The 17,874-nt window shown below is 45.1% G+C and overlaps 1 protein-coding gene across 1 annotated transcript in view; it reads left to right on the top strand.

Moving 5' to 3' along the window:
* The window catches only part of LOC142150940 (cornifelin homolog), a 28,439-nt gene extending 22,808 nt beyond the window's left edge, over positions 1–5,631 (top strand). The window contains exons 3-4 of the mRNA XM_075206144.1: positions 1,973–2,151; positions 5,315–5,631. Of these exons, the coding sequence (XP_075062245.1) occupies positions 1,973–2,151; positions 5,315–5,497 (362 nt within the window). The 3' untranslated portion in view covers positions 5,498–5,631. The remainder of the gene's footprint in view (positions 1–1,972; positions 2,152–5,314) is intronic.
* Positions 5,632–17,874: the final 12,243 nt, after the last annotated feature.

Raw genomic sequence — 17,874 nt, 5'->3', positions numbered from 1 at the left:
TTGTGGTGGTCCCCCTATATCTCTATGTTCTCCTCCCCAGGGTGCTGTGCATTGTGGTGGTCCACCTATATCTCTATGTTCTCCTCACTAGGTTGCTGTGCATTGTGGTGGTCCCCCTATATCTCTATGTTCTCCTCCCCAGGTTTCTGTGCATTGTGGTGGTCCCCCTATATCTCTATGTTCTCCTCCCCAGGTTGCTGTGCATTGTGGTGGTCCCCCTATATCTCTATGTTCTCCTCCCCAGGTTTCTGTGCATTGTGGTGGTCCCCCTATATCTCTATGTTCTCCTCACTAGGTTGCTGTGCATTGTGGTGGTCCCCCTATATCTCTATGTTCTCCTCACTAGGTTGCTGTGCATTGTGGTGGTCCCCCTATATCTCTATGTTCTCCTCCCCAGGTTGCTGTGCATTGTGTTGGTCCCCCTATATCTCTATGTTCTCCTCTCCAGGTTGCTGTGCATTGTGGTGGTCCCCCTATATCTCTATGTTCTCCTCCCCAGGTTGCTGTGCATTGTGTTGGTCCCCCTATATCTCTATGTTCTCCTCTCCAGGTTGCTGTGCATTGTGTTGGTCCCCCTATATCTCTATGTTCTCCTCCCCAGGTTGCTGTGCATTGTGGTGGTCCCCCTATATCTCTATGTTCTCCTCCCCAGGTTGCTGTGCATTGTGTTGGTCCCCCTATATCTCTATGTTCTCCTTCCCAGGGTGCTGTGCATTGTGGTGGTCCCCCTATATCTCTATGATCTCCTCCCCAGGTTGCTGTGCATTGTGGTGGTCCCCCTATATCTCTATGTTCTCCTCCCCAGGTTGCTGTGCATTGTGGTGGTCCCCCTATATCTCTATGTTCTCCTCCCCAGGTTGCTGTGCATTGTGGTGGTCCCCCTATATCTATATGTTCTCCTCTCCAGGTTGCTGTGCATTGTGTTGGTCCCCCTATATCTCTATGTTCTCCTCCCCAGGTTGCTGTGCATTGTGGTGGTCCCCCTATATCTATATGTTCTCCTCTCCAGGTTGCTGTGCATTGTGTTGGTCCCCCTATATCTCTATGTTCTCCTCCCCAGGTTGCTGTGCATTGTGGTATCCTCCTATATCTATATGTTCTCCTCTCTAGGTTGCTGTGCATTGTGGTGGTCCACCTATATCTCTATGTTCTCCTCCCCAGGTTGCTGTGCATTGTGGTGGTCCCCCTATATCTCTATGTTCTCCTCCCCAGGTTGCTGTGCATTGTGGTGGTCCCCCTATATCTCTATGTTCTCCTCTCCAGGTTGCTGTGCATTGTGGTGGTCCCTCTATATCTCTATGTTCTCCTCCCCAGGTTGCTGTGCATTGTGGTGGTCCCCCTATATCTATATGTTCTCCTCTCCAGGTTGCTGTGCATTGTGGTGGTCCCCCTATATCTCTATGTTCTCCTCCCCAGGTTGCTGTGCATTGTGGTGGTCCCCCTATATCTCTATGTTCTCCTCACTAGGTTGCTGTGCATTGTGGTGGTCCCCCTATATCTCTATGTTCTCCTCCCCAGGTTGCTGTGCATTGTGGTGGTCCCTCTATATCTCTATGTTCTCCTCCCCAGGTTGCTGTGCATTGTGGTGGTCCCCCTATATCTCTATGTTCTCCTCCCCAGGTTGCTGTGCATTGTGGTGGTCCCTCTATATCTCTATGTTCTCCTCCCCAGGTTGCTGTGCATTGTGGTATCCTCCTATATCTATATGTTCTCCTCCCCAGGTTGCTGTGCATTGTGGTGGTCCCCCTATATCTCTATGTTCTCCTCCCCAAGGTGCTGTGCATTGTGGTGGTCCCCTATATCTCTATGTTCTCCTCACTAGGTTGCTGTGCATTGTGGTATCCTCCTATATCTCTATGTTCTCCTCCCCAAGGTGCTGTGCATTGTGGTGGTCCCCTATATCTCTATGTTCTCCTCACTAGGTTGCTGTGCATTGTGGTATCCTCCTATATCTCTATGTTCTCCTCCCCAGGTTGCTGTGCATTGTGGTGCTTCCCGTGCATGCAGTGTAACACAGTGAGTGAGTTTGGGGAGTGTATGTGTCTCCCTCTGTTGGATCCGATGATGATGGGATATATTGGGTGCAGTGGAGTCTGTCCACCAATCACAATGGCGATGAGATCCTCAGTCCGGGAGAGATACAAAATTCAGGTATTGATGAAATATGTACAGAATGCAAATATAAAGGGACCAATAGTTATTACAAGTTCAGTCACAATAGAAAAGATAATCATAACATTATACACAAACTTAAGGTGACATAATACCAGGACCCACTGTGACATGATACACTTACCCACTGTGACATGATACACTTACCCACTGTGACATGATACCCGGATGCACTGTGACAGGATACCCTCACCCACTGTGACCTGATACCTGTAACATGATACCCGGATGCACTGTGCCATGATACCCTCACCCACTGTGCCATGATACCCTCACCCACTGTGACATGATACCCGGATGCACTGTGCCATGATACCCTCTACCACTGTGACATGATACCCTCACCCACTGTGACATGATACCCTCACCCACTGTGACCTGATACCTGTAACATGATACCCGGATGCACTGTGACATGATACCCTCTCCCACTGTGACATGATACCCTCTCCCACTGTGACATGATACCCTCACCCACTGTGACCTGAGACCCGGACCCACTGTCACATGATACCCGGACCCACTGTAACATGATACCCTCTCCCACTGTGACATAATAACCTCCCCCACTGTCACATGATACCCGAACCCACTGTCACATGATACCCGGACCCACTGTCACATGATACCCGGACCCACTGTCACATGATACCTGGACCCACTGTCACATGATACCTGGACCCACTGTGACATAATACCCTCACCCACTGTGACCTGATACCCGGACCCACTGTCACATGATACCCTCTTCCACTGTGACATGATACCCTCCCCCACTGCGACATGATACCCTCCCCCACTGTGACCTGATACCCGGACCCACTGTCACATGATACCCGGACCCCCTGTTACATGATACCCTCACCCACTGTGACATGATACCCGGACTCACTGTGACATGATACCCGGACTCACTGTGACATGATAAACAGAATAGCACTTCCCATAGGCTGAAATCACTGGAATATGTAACATATATATATATATAAATGTCTTCGCATAGAAATTATTCTGTTATTACCATATAGGTGTATGGGGAAATACAACAGTGAGAAGATACAAGATTAGTTGTAAACCAAAACAAGAAGGGAAAATAATTTTCAACCATTTAGTCCATATGTCCACACAAATTGTCCCACAGTAATTGTTTCTGGTGGTGGGTTCTTATGGAACATCACTGGTCAGTCCATAACAGGATTACATTTTCTCCCATAGAACATCTTTTTCATACTCATATCCTCACAGAGGTCATCACCGTATATTTTGAAAGAGAAATAAAAATTATCATAGTGTGTTATCCTTCAAAGGACTTTTATTTTAAAAAAAAAAGCACAATATAAAAGGATAAATACATAAATCCTGGATGGGTGTAAATGGCCGCTTACCAGAGCAAGCTGAGGATCTATGCACATAACAAGATCTGGAAAGGGAAACGAAAAAGCAATGGCAGTCAGAGTCAACACCTTCAAAAAGACCCCTGGCGGTAGAAACGCGTCGGAGGGGACCTGTTGTATCTGACTGTGACTGCCATTGCTTTAGGTGGAAGATCGTTTCCCTTTCCAGATCAAAGATTCACAGTGATATGATACCAGGACTCACTGTGACATGATACCAGGACTCACTGTGACATGATACCAGGACTCACTGTGACATGATACCAGGACTCACAGTGACATGATACCAGGAATCACTGTGACATGATACCAGGACTCACTGTGACATGATACCAGGACTCACAGTGAAATGATACCAGGACTCACTGTGACATGATACCAGGACTCACAGTGATATGATACCAGGACTCACAGTGACATGATACCAGGAATCACTGTGACATGATACCAGGACTCACTGTGACATGATACCAGGACTCACTGTGACATGATACCAGGACTCACTGTGACATGATATTAGGACTCACTGTGACATGATACCAGGACTCACTGTGGCATGATATTAGGACTCACTGTGACATGATACCAGGACTCACTGTGACATGATATTAGGACTCACTGTGACATGATACCCGGACTCACTGTGACATGATATTAGGACTCACTGTGACATGATACCAGGACTCACTGTGACATGATATTAGGACTCACTGTGACATGATATTAGGACTCACTGTGACATGATACCAGGACTCACTGTGATATGATATTAGGACTCACTGTGACATAATATTAGGACTCACTGTGACATGATACCAGGTCTCACTGTGACATGATATTAGGACTCACTGTGACATGATCTTAGGACTCACTGTGACATGATATTAGGACTCACTGTGACATGATACCAGGACTCACTGTGACATGATACCAGGACTCACTGTGACATGATATTAGGACTCACTGTGACATGATATTAGGACTCACTGTGACATGATACCAGGACTCACTGTGACATGATACCAGGACTCACTGAGACATGATATTAGGACTCACTGTGACATGATATTAGGACTCATTGTGACATGATACCAGGACTCACTGTGATATGATACCAGGACTCACTGTGACATGATACCAGGACTACCTGTGACAATATACCAGGACTCACTGTGACATGATATTAGGACTCACTGTGACATGATATTAGGACTCACTGTGACATGATACCAGGACTCACTGTGACATGATACCAGGACTCACTGTGACATGATATTAGGACTCACTGTGACATGATATTAGGACTCACTGTGACATGATACCAGGACTCACTGTGACATGATACCAGGACTCACTGTAACATGATATTAGGACTCACTGTGACATGATATTAGGACTCACTGTGACATGATATTAGGACTCACTGTGACATGATACCAGGACTCACTGTGACATGATACCAGGACTCACTGTGACATGATATTAGGACTCACTGTGACATGATACCAGGACTCACTGTGACATGATACCAGGACTCACTGTGACATTATACCAGGACTCACTGTGACATGATACCAGGACTCATTGTGACATGATATTAGGACTCACTGTGACATTATACCAGGACTCACTGTGACATGATACCAGGACTCACTGTGACATGATACCAGGACTCACAGTGGGGTAAGTGGTGATATCTCCTGGTATCTATACAGAGTAATGAGCCCCCATCCTTCCTCTCCTCTCAGGGGTCTATCTGTGATGACTGTGTCCGGTCCTGCTGCTGCTACAGCTGTACCTGGTGTCAGATGGCCAGAGAGATCAAGCGGAGAGGTCAATGGTCGACGGTCACCACTGCTCATACCACCATACTGAGTAACACGCCAATGATACCCCAGTCCCAAGGCTACACCCCCCTCATGGAATACTGATCACTGTTATCTACATCACTGCCAATCATATTACACCAATCCCCATGTTTAGGATGTATCCCCCTTAATGATTATTATGCTCACAGTATGCCCTCCTCTCCCTGCTGGAAATAAAGAGAATAGTTACATTGTGATCTGTGGTAATTACAGCGATTCTCACAATAAGCAATATTATACATACTTGCCGACTTTCTTCAGCTCCCTTCCGGGAGCCAGCCAGTGGAGGGGGGCGTGAGGGGGGTGGGACGGGCAAAATCATGTCATTTTGGTCCCGCCACCGTGACTTCATGACGCAAATGCGTCATTTGACAGTGGGGGGCGGTGCCAAACGCTGCGATTCACTGGGAATCGCGGCCTTTGGGATTTAATTCTGCTCACTTCCCTAGGAAGAGGCACTTCCTAGTGAAGTGGGCAGAATTCGGGAGATCGCCACACTCGCCCGGGAGTCCGGGAGACTCTCGCAAAATGCGGGAGTCTCCCGGACATTCCGGGAGAGTTGGCAAGTATGATATTATATAATACAATTTACCTCTATACAAATCTATGTACATATTATTATTACATTACACGGGGTAACTACACACACTCACCAGGGTCTATGTGCTATATATACATATATTATTATATTACATGGGGTAACTACACATACTCACCAGGGTCTATGTGCTATATATACATATATTATTATTATATTACCCGGGGTAACTACACACACTCACCAGGGTCTATGTGCTATATATACATATATTATTATTATATTACCCGGGGTAACTACACACACTCACCAGAGTCTATGTGCTATATATACATATATTATTATTACATTACACGGGGTAACTACACACACTCACCAGGGTCTATGTGCTATATATACATATATTATTATTATATTACATGGGGTAACTTCACATACTCACCAGAGTCTATGTGCTATATATACATATATTATTATTACATTACACAGGGTAACTACACACACTCACCAGGGTCTATGTGCTATATATACATATATTATTATATTACATGGGGTAACTACACATACTCACCAGGGTCTATGTGCTATATATACATATATTATTATTATATTACCCGGGGTAACTACACACACTCACCAGGGTCTATGTGCTATATATACATATATTATTATTATATTACCCGGGGTAACTACACACACTCACCAGGGTCTATGTGCTATATATACATATATTATTATTATATTACATGGGGTAACTGCACATACTCACCAGGGTCTATGTGCTATATATACATATATTATTATTATATTACACAGGGTAACTGCACATACTCACCAGGGTATATGTGCTATATATACATATATTATTATTATATTACATGGGGTAACTGCACATACTCACCAGGGTCTATGTGCTATTTAGGAATGTGCTATATACAGGGCATCCGGAATGTATTCACGGCGCTTCACTTTTTTCACATTTTGTCATGTTACAGCCTTATTCCAAAATGGAATAAATTCCTTTTTTCTCTCAAAAAATTCTACACACACAATACCCCATAATGACAACGTGAAAAAAGTGTTTTTGAGATTTTTGCAAATTTATTAAAAATACAATACTAAGAAATCACATGAACATAATTATTCACAGACTTTGCTCAATACCTTGTTGATGCACCTTTGGCAGCAATTACAGCCTCAAGTATTTTTGAATATGATACCACAAGCTTGGCACACCCATCTTTGGGCAGTTTCTCCCATTCCTCTGTGCAGCACCCCTCAAGCTCCATCAGGTTGGATGGGAAGCGTCGGTGCACAGACATTATCAGATCTCTCCAGAGATGTTCAATCGGATTCTAGTCTTGAATCTGGATGGGCCACTCAAGGACATTCACAGAGTTGTCCTGAAGCCACTACTTTCATATCTTGGCTAAGTGCTTAGGGTCATTGTCCTGCTGAAAGATGAACCGTCGCCCCAGTCTGAGGTCAAGAGCGCTCTGGAGCAGGTTTTCATCCAGGATCTCTGTACATTGCTGCATTCATCTTTCCCTCTATCCTGAGTAGTCTCCCAGTTCCTGCCGCCGAAAAATATCCCCACAGCATGATGCTGCCACCACTATGCTTCACTGTAGGGATGGTATTGGCCTGGTGATGAGCGGTGCCTGGTTTCCTCCAAACATGACGCCTGGCATTCACGCCAAAGAGTTCAATCTTTGTCTCATCAGACTTCAGGTGCATTTTGGCAAACTTCAGGCGGCCTGCCATGTGCTTTTTACTAAGGAGTGGCTTCCGTCTGGCCACTCTACCATACAGGCCTGATTGGTGGATTGATGCAGAGATGGTCGTCCTTCTGGAAGTTTCTCCTCTCTCCACAGAGGAATCCTGTAGCTCTGACAGAGTGACCATCAGGTTCTTGGTCACCTCCCTGACTAGGGTCATTCTCCCTCGATCGCTCAGTTTAGACGGCTGGTCAGCTCTAGGAAGAGTCCTGGTGGTTCCGAACTTCTTCCATTTACAGATGATGGAGGCCACTGTGCTCATTGGGACCTTCAAAGAAGCAGATATTTTTCTGTACCCTTCCCCAGATTTCTGCCTTGAGATAATCCTATCTCGGAGATCTACAGACAATTCCTTTGACTTGCTTGGTTTGTGCTCTGACATGCACTGTCAAGTGTGGGACCTTATATAGACAGGTGTGTGCCTGTGCAAATCATGTCCAATCAACTGAACTTACCAAAGGTGGACTCCAATTAAGCTGTAGGAACATCTCAAGGACGATCAATGGAAACAGGATGCACCTGAGCTCAATTTTGAACTTCATGGCAAAGGCTGTGAATACTTATGTACATGTGATTTCTCAGTTTTTTGTTTTAAATAAATTTTCAAAAATCTCCCAAAAACTTTTTTCACGTTGTTGTTATGGGGTATTGTGTGTAGAATTTTAAGGGGAAAAAATGAATTTATCCCATTTTGGAATAAGGCTGTAACATAACAAAATGTGGAAAAAGTGAAGTGCTGTGAATACTTTCCGGATGCACTGTATATATTTATCTGTATCTATATCTATATATACCCAGGAATGGCATATGGGTGGCCTACATAGTGCCAAATTGATATCAGGATGGTGTTTTTGAACAAGTAAGGTCAGCAACAAAAAGCAACATAAGTAATGCCAAACGACAGACAGAAGAGTGGTCAGGAACGGTACAGGTCAGAAACCACAGAAGTAACCACAATTTGCCGTGAACCGCTAACGTAGAGGTAGGAGCCGAACACTGTGGCACAGATCTGTCATTAGACCATGCTTACGTAGACTGGCCAAACATAATTGGGCTGCCTTTCAGAGCTCGCTCCCGCTGCTATATTATGTGTCTATAGTGAGGAGGCTGGGGGAGAGATTGTGCCACACACGTGGTCTGACAAGTAACCAGCCGACTCAGGGAGAGAGACCACTATAAATTTCAGAGATAAAGCTGCCAGAGGAAGAGCTGCCAAAACCAGAAAGAACACTGCTAGAGAAAGCTGTCGTTATTGGAGACAAAGCTAACAATAAGGAGAATGCTATCCTGAGGGGGGCAGAAGGGGTCCGGATCCACTTCAAGGGCCCGATTCACCAAGGCCTGGATCTCATGACACGTGATCTGGTGATTTCAGGTCTAGGTTTGCTGTGCTCTGCTACACAAGACGCTGCACGATACGTCCAATACCTATGGGGATTATATATTCATCAAAGAATGCACAGGAAAAATATATAGAATAAATGCCACCTGCTAATATTAAATAATAAAGGCATTAGTTATCAAAAAGGGTTTTTTTTAATATATTTTTTCTCATGAAATACATTTATTTTGATGACATTAATGTCCACTGAGCATAAAATACATTGTTACAGTTACTCCTGATTGCAGACACATGTTGTAGCTGTATACGCAGCTGTCATCACTACTGACCAGGACCGCCACTGTAGCTGGAGCAGGAGGTGTTGGTTATACCTTCGGATGTTACTAAAGGTGTCACCGGTGTTACTGTGGATGTTAAGCCACAACGCTTATGTAACTTGAACAGGTTGCTGTTTATTTAAAGATGAGAACAACAGATGAATGCAGTTACTCACAGCTGCTTGTAGTACCGCAGTATTCAGCAGTAACAACAGATGCAGCAATCAGGGAATGCAGATTATATAGTACACACTTGTAGATATGCTGGTGGTGGCGCATGTTACGGGTGCTAAAAGGGGGGCAAAGCCACGCAGCACAATCCCCTATCCTACACCCCAGTTACTCACCTGATCCTGAGGGAACACTATGGAACACCACCTCACTGTCTGCGAACCCTTGATCTGAGATTAGGCTTGATTCTCCTCCCCCTGCACGCCTACCGGTACGACCCCTGCGGGGGGGAACAAAGCATGAAGATCCGCTATCCTTCGAAGGAGGGCAATGTCCGAGGTGACGACTACGAGGCAGAGACGGCCACTCTACCCCGGTCGACCACACCTCGTTTTGCTCTGGGCTGCTACTTCGGCGCTGCGACTATGAGGGCCCAGGGACAAGAGGTGGGAGCCCGTTCGGAACAAAGCTGAACTAGTGTTATACTCACCGGATAACTCATACCCTTAGCTCCTGCCTCCGTGCGTCCTTCCGTCACCTGTAATGACAACACCCCGCCTCCGACCAACTTTAACCGTGAGACTATGGTAGGCCACCTGTACGCAGAAAAACAAGTAACTTGATTCAGACGTGGCTGCGTGCGCCTGAACGTGGGGCGCCCTTACTGTACAGTGACTACGGCAAAACTGTAATAAGTGCACTTTGTTTTTGAAGACGGAGCGGACAGGGCGGCGTCTACTGGCATATGTCACGGTTCTGGGCACGTGCAGAGTGATTTTGCATACGATACGCTCAAAATCAGCAGATGTGTGTATGGATGAATCCGGCCCCAAGTGTCCAAAGAGTGTCCTGGTCTGGTCCAAGTATCCAGAGGGAGTCCGATCTGGTCCAAGTATCCAGAGGGAGTCCGATCTGGTTCAGGGTGTCCAGATGGAGTCTGATCTGGTGGTGTCCAGGTGCCAGCGCTTACTACTACATCTACTCTCTGACCTACCAAAGCCTTTGAGCCCTACTTTACCTGCCCACTAGGTCAGCAGAACTGGACCCTTACAGTCATACATGAACTGCTGTAACATGGCTGGAAATACTCCTACTCTCACATTCATCTACATATATTTATTATTGTTTGGACTATTCCCCTCATCGTGCTCTCCATTAGAGAGATAATTATTCTTAACCCAAATAATTATTTTCACCCACACAATTGTTATAGTGGTATTTAATGCTATCTGCATCTATGACTCACACCATGGACTCCTTGCCATTGTATAATGTCCTGAGTTCATAGATACCACGTCATATTACTTATATTGTGTGTTTACATGCTGGCTGCCAGGTGAGCTCTAGGTCTGAGGGGCATATTTATCATAAGGTATAAAACCTTGGGCCTGATTCATTAAGGATCTTAAATGAAGAGGATTCTTATTTCAGTCTCCTGGACAAAACCATGTTACAATGCAAGGGGTGCAAATAAGTGTTCTGTTTTGCACATAAGGTAATTACTGCCTCTTTTTTCATGTAGCACACAATACTTGATAGCTTATTTGTACACTGAAATTTAAAGTTGATATTTGTGTGTTACATGAAAAAACAGTCAGTATTTAACTTATGTGCAAAACAGAACACTCATTTGCACCCCTTGCATTGTAACATGGTTTTGTCCAGGAGACTGAAATAAGAATCCTCTTCATTTAAGATCCTTAACGAATCAGGCCCCTTATGACCAGTAAAAATGGGTATTTTAAATAAAAATTAAGCTTTGCCATTTACATGAAAGGATCACTGCCGGCAATGGTGCTGCTATCGCTGGGTGAAATCCCTGCCGGTAATAAGATTCAGTGCCTTGTGTTGAAGAGATGCTTCCCCATGGGGAATCCATTGTACTAACATTACAGCGGTATCGACATTTATTTCCATATTTTTATCTATTTTTAACAGAATTAATTTTTTTTATTTTTATTCATTGAACTGAAATTCCAATTCCAGGCTCTGAGTTCCACGGTGTATGTGCGGGTCAGATGGCCGAATCTCAGAAGTGCAGTTATCCCTTACCGCCCCAGTCAGTATAACAGATGAGCTGAGTATTGCCAAGGCGAGGTGTTATTCATAAAGTGCTGATTGTCCTGCAAATGTGTTCATCTTCATGTTAATCATTTGTGCCAAATTCTACTTACTGTGATTTGGTGTGTTACCTTATATATAACGTAAGCTAGCTGCTCCTTTTTCACTCCTATACATTGAGAGGTTGGCCTTTCAGTTGTCAGGCCTATTAATAAACGTGGCTTTTCCCTTTCTACCTGATGTGTGAGTCATCACTAGTCACTTACTGTTAGTCGGGCAGGGGGTTTCCTGAGAGACAACTCCTGGAAGATGTAGCTTAGATCTACATTCCTGGAGAGAAAGTCGAAGTCGGGTGGAGTCACTGTATCAGAGAAGAGGTGAGGTGTAACTATAGCTGCAAAATAAACCTATCCCAGTGTGCGTGTAGGTAATATTTCAATTATTTTTATTTATTTACAAAAAAAATGACTTATAATAAGGGCACCGTTGTAGCTCTCCACCTCCACTTCATCTATTTCATCCACTGTTTTCAAAACTTCGGCTGACTGCATCAAGGGAATAAAATACCCGAAAGTGTGTTAGTGCTCGCGGCGGCCGCGGGCACCGCCGCGACTCTCCGGGGTCTACTGGTGACGTCCCGGCCATTGCTACGGCAACCGGGGCGTCACTTCCGGTTCCTGTGTCCCGGTTTCCTGCGCAACAACCGGGACGCTTTGGTCTCTCTAAACACCGCGCCCGGCCAGCTGTTAAACAGCCGGGCGCGTGCGCACAGGTTTAGGCCAGCCCTGCATACCTGTTGGAGTCAGCCAATCAAGGCTGAGTAAAGCTTTAGTCTACTGCTGGTACTGCAGATACGATTGGCTGCAGGCTCTGCTATTATTCTACAGCTGAGGACATATTCTGGATTGTGTGCTGATTGGCTATCTGTACTATTTAAGGCAATGAGGACTGAGCCTCATTGCCGGTTATAGAGTTCTGTCGTCAGTTCTGCTGCCTGCTTGTTCTCTCTGTTGGTTATTATTACCTTTGATTGACTACCCGTGTTTTGACCTTTGCTTGTTCCTGGACCATTGAACCTTCGCTTCTGACCCTGACCTTTTTGCCTGGATTCCGGATTTTGCTCCTATTGCCTGTGTGTTTGACCTTTCGCTTATCCCCGGATTTTGTACTTGTGCTAGTGACCTTTGACCTTGGATCCCCTCTTCACTACAGCCTGCCAATCACTCCACTCCTGGGTTCTCCTTTAAGTCAGTATACGTTACTCGACCCTCGGTCGGCCCGCAGCCAAGTCTGTACCCACCACTAGGGGCTCCAGCGAACATCGGGCCTTCAGAGTAGTCCCCGAGTTTCACTGTACAGGCTTGGGAGTTCCTAACAAAGTGGAAGATTTGTCATTAACTTGGCCCTCCAGACTCTCTTCAAAAGATACATATAACCAGGGCTTGTTGTAAAGCAGTTCTAGCACTTCGTTTGGCCCCATAGTCTTCAATGTTTAAAGATCATTGTTACAGTCCTCCCGTGAAGAGGACCCTGCGAGGATAAAAAGAAGGTAAGTCCACAGCAGACGTGACATCTTCCGGCCTTGCATCTATGGGATCTAAGGTAAGATGCTGTGGTCCAATCACGGGCCACCTTGACGAGCCAATCACTGCTCGATGCTGACATTTTGAATTTCAGCGGTGAGTGTCCCCCGTCCCATTTCCCTCTTGGTTAGGCTCTCACCTGGTGAGTAAGATATTCAGGCAGTAGTCTTCCCGATCACAGATATCTGTAGCCTCGTGCCCAGGCCAAGCACAGAATCACGGTGTCGGAAACTGGGTTGGGGGTGCTGTTCGCCTACTCCAGCCCATTACCTCGGAACTTCTTTCCCTCCTCTTTATACTTCCAGCCATGAGTAATTGTTGCTGCTTCCTTCCTAGGATGGACTGGCACAGTGTGGGCTGAACAGTTGCTTGTACATAAATATTGGCACCAGGTGGAGCAGTCGAGACCAAGTAGGCCCTGTGACAGGATGGACCTCCTATGCCTCCCTGTCTGATGTGCTGCTGGAGACCAGCTGGGCTTGCCTTTCCACCATCCACTTTTCTTTATCCCAAATGCGCCCTCTAACTGCAGTAGGAGGGGCTTTAGCTGCTGCCACCACTAGGCTCCTTAGCGGCACCTAGAACCACGTCTTTCAGGGCAACTCTCGCTGCTAGTGTACCTTTTTGCTGGTACATCTGGGCTGGTACCCCTGACCTCTTGCCTTCAGATCAGGGTTCTGTGGATGGTTCCCCCTGGCCTATCACACTGGCCAGTGCTGTAGGTAGTAGGCAGAGCGGTGGTACTGAATGCTGGGTCCCAACCTCAGATCAGCCGGATAAAGGATTAAATTGGGTCAAATCCGCAGGTCACAGGAATAACAGCAGGAATTAGGCGTCAAAGCGGGTTCCTTAAGCAGTAAAGTTTATTAGCTCAGGAAGTTACATACACTAGTTTGAGGTACTAGTGATCTCCAGCAAGGTACAGATGGAGTAATACATTACATGGTCAAACAGGGCCATTTTTATACACATTTTGACACACGTTAGCAGGGGGTAACACCGTCCCCTGAGCCTAGATGGCTCCACAAAGGCTGATAAAACACATTCAATAATTCCCATTACGATGTAATATATCCTTTAACCGTGGAGCTAACGTAATTTAAGCTTTAACAAAATTTACATCAATCTCTTGATTTCCTAAATCTGGGTGTTAAGTTCCCTGTATTACTCTTATCCTGAGTCTACATTGTTCAGGCAGGTTCCAAGATACAGGAAGAAAACCTACACAGGACCGAGAGGTGACGGCCTCCTGCTGTATTGGTCACGTCACATGAAAAGACTTAATTAGTATGATTAGTCGCCTTCAGAAGTTACAAAACAAACAGCGAATTTCCTCCCCTGGAACTGTCTCAGAAATAAATACATTTCCTATACAAAAGTGCAACACAATATAATAAAAATAAGTACATTTGCAATTACATAAATTAGTGCCCCGGGCTATTAATTTAAATAAATTTATACAATAAGTAACTTATAAGTGATCCAGCCACAGACTGTTTTGCACTTCCAACAGGTGTCATTTTGTGTCCTACCTACAAACTAAGCAGTACATAAAGACTTCTTCTGGCCTAATCCATGGCTCATGCCACATGCTGTCTCTTCTCCCAGCCCCCCTGATATCCTACCTCCACTGGTGCTGTTTGAGACCATTCGCTCACTAGGGAAAGGGTACTCACAGCATTCCTGTAGGGTTACTCACAGGTGCCCTGAGTTAAAGTAGCATATTAAATATGTTAGTATGCATTACTTTATATAACATACAGCTATCATAGAGTTCTGTGTACAATCATCATCATCATCATCAGCTATTTATATAGCGCCACTAATTCCGCAGCGCTGTACAGAGAACTCACTCACATCAGTCCCTGCCCCATAGGAGCTTACAGTCTAAATTCCTTAACACTCACACACACACAGAGATAGAGACAGACTAGGGTCAATTTAGAAGCAACCAATTAACCTACTAGTATGTTTTTGGGAGTTTGGGAGGAAACCGGAGCACCCGGAGGAAACCCATGCAAACACGGGGAGAACATACAAACTCCACACAGATAAGGCCATGGTCGGGAATTGAACTCATGACCCCAGTGCTGTAAGGCAGAAGTGCTAACCACCAAGCCACCGTGCTGCCCCCTCATCATCATCAGGTATAATACCTATAAGCACAATGCAGATATATATGAAATATTATCTTTACTTATACAACATTGTTACAATATATCTTCAATAATGTAAATCTTACACACCGAATATATAACCGTTCAGCATACATGATACAATATCTGTGAGTAGATACATTAACTTCTACCACTGATTTCTACATACACGTGTATAAGTAACTGACTCATACTTTATCTCAGTCTCCATTACTAATAGAAAAGACTGGGTGCCGGAGATATTAAACTAAAACGTAAACTGCCAATAATGAATCATCAACCCCGAATCCCTGGAAAGAGGCTCCTTCCAGATAAAAACACCACGTTTTATTCAGTGTTACGATATATTATTAAACATTCAAGCTGTATATATCTAACCATAGGTGGCGTAGACTTCTCAGTCACTTACATGAGGATCCAGAGCAATTATCTGGTCCATAAAACCAGCTGTCAAAGGGGCATTTAGCCAAGAAATAAAGATGATGGTAGATCCGGAACACACACATTCCAATTACTTGGCAAAGTCCTGATCCCTTCAACAGACTGGTTAGATAATGGTCCTCGGGTATTTCCAGTCAGTTTAGCTGTCTCACTGTAGTATAACAATCATAAATCATTTGTTTCCCAGTAATATAAGAGGTATCAGTCTCTTCACACTGCTAGGAAACAATGTGTCTGTAGCAAGAGATCAGACCTCCTCCTGTGGGGTTTAACGTCTTATTCATATGGAGACAAAGACACACTGATTAACGTGCAGATTTCCAAGCCCAATCCCTGCATCCAGTAACAGACCCGGCTCATATATTTACCATCTCGTTATTACACTTAGGACGATAGGTTATCGATGTCCCAGCTTGTAGCTTCACCTACACGTTTCTCCTCCAATGTGTCCAGACAGGTCCTTTTAAGGTTTGGACCCGCCAATCAGGATAGTCATCTAATTAAAACCTAATTAGTGTCCAGCTTTGCGTCTTTAAACTGAAATTTGCAGATTATCTTTAAAGCATTATAATTTAAAGACACATTGCTGGACACTTAATAGGTTTTGTTTAGATAACGATCCCAACTGGCGGGTCCAAACTTTACATGGGACCAGAAAAAAGGGCTCCTCTGAAGATACAATCTCTATTCCTATATTACTCCACATGTGCAATCATATACTCCTAAATCACTCCACATAATCATCATCATCATCATCAGCTATTTATATAGCGCCACTAATTCCGCAGCGCTGTACAGAGAACTCACTCACATCAGTCCCTGCCTCATTGGGGCTTACAGTCTAAATTCCATAACACACACACACACACACACACACACACACACACACACACACAGACACACAGAGACTAAGGGCAATTTGATAGCAGCCAATTAACCTACCAGTATGTTTTTGGAGTATGGGAGGAAACCGGAGCACCTGGAGGAAACTCACGCAAACACGGGGAGAACATACAACCTCCACACAGATAAGGCCATGGTCGGGAATTGAACTCATGACCCCAGTGCTGTGAGGCAGAAGTGCTAACCACTAGGCCACCGTGCTGCTCCAACCATATACTCCTATATCACTCCACATGCTCAACCATATACTCCTATATTACTCCACATGCTCAACCATATACTCCTATATTACTCCACTTATGCAACCATAAACTTAATGATGTCACCTGACCAGCTTGCACATGCGTTACTGCACATGCGCCCTGTGACAGACTGGTGCATGTGCAGTGCTCCTGCAGTCACCATAGGGAGTCCTTGAGTTATTTTTCCATAGCTGAGTGCACCCCCAATGACAATTTTGGGGGCTTATCATAGGAGCGGGTTGACACCCTTTCTGCTTTATACTCTGCAACAGAATATCTTTAGAAAGATTGCACTTATCAATCCTTCCCCCTTCTGTGGGTCTAGTCTGCCCCAATTTCCCATCTGGCCGCACCTGATTCCTAGGCCCATGTTTCTGCTGGGCTCTCCCCAGTAAGACAGGACTCCAACTTAACAACTCAGCACGTGTAGTAGACCTCACACTGACCATCCCTGCTTTCAGGCTGAGACCTCTAATAATGGTCTGTAATCAATCCCCTTCATTAATTAAAGTGATTTCTCACAGTTGGTCCAGCGCCTCCTCAATGTCTGACATCTCAAGTTGTACCACCTGGCTGACCCCATATATACTATGATACTTCTGTGGAGAGGAAATGGCCACGTACCCCTCTGCACAGCATTGAGACAGACAGGCAGTAATCTTCATACAAGGCAGTGGGCACTTTATTCATGGGCTGCGTTGTGATGTCCTTAAGAGCTTTGCACATATATAAATAACATTAAGGGAAGTGGGTGGGAGGTGAACTAGACTAACATGTCATCTTACTGAACAATCAGTAAATGACCAGCAGAGGGAGCTCTTGTATAAGAAATGATCAGAGCCCCCTCTCACACTCACTCCTTGTGTCAGCTGCCTCATACCTTGCAGTCTCTCTCCCTCCCCTCCATG

The sequence above is a fragment of the Mixophyes fleayi genome, chromosome 4, assembly GCF_038048845.1.
Source record: "Mixophyes fleayi isolate aMixFle1 chromosome 4, aMixFle1.hap1, whole genome shotgun sequence".
Lineage (NCBI taxonomy): Eukaryota > Metazoa > Chordata > Amphibia > Anura > Limnodynastidae > Mixophyes > Mixophyes fleayi.
The sequence above is the reverse complement of the archived record's forward strand: the minus strand, read 5'-3'. Positions and strand labels throughout refer to the sequence as shown.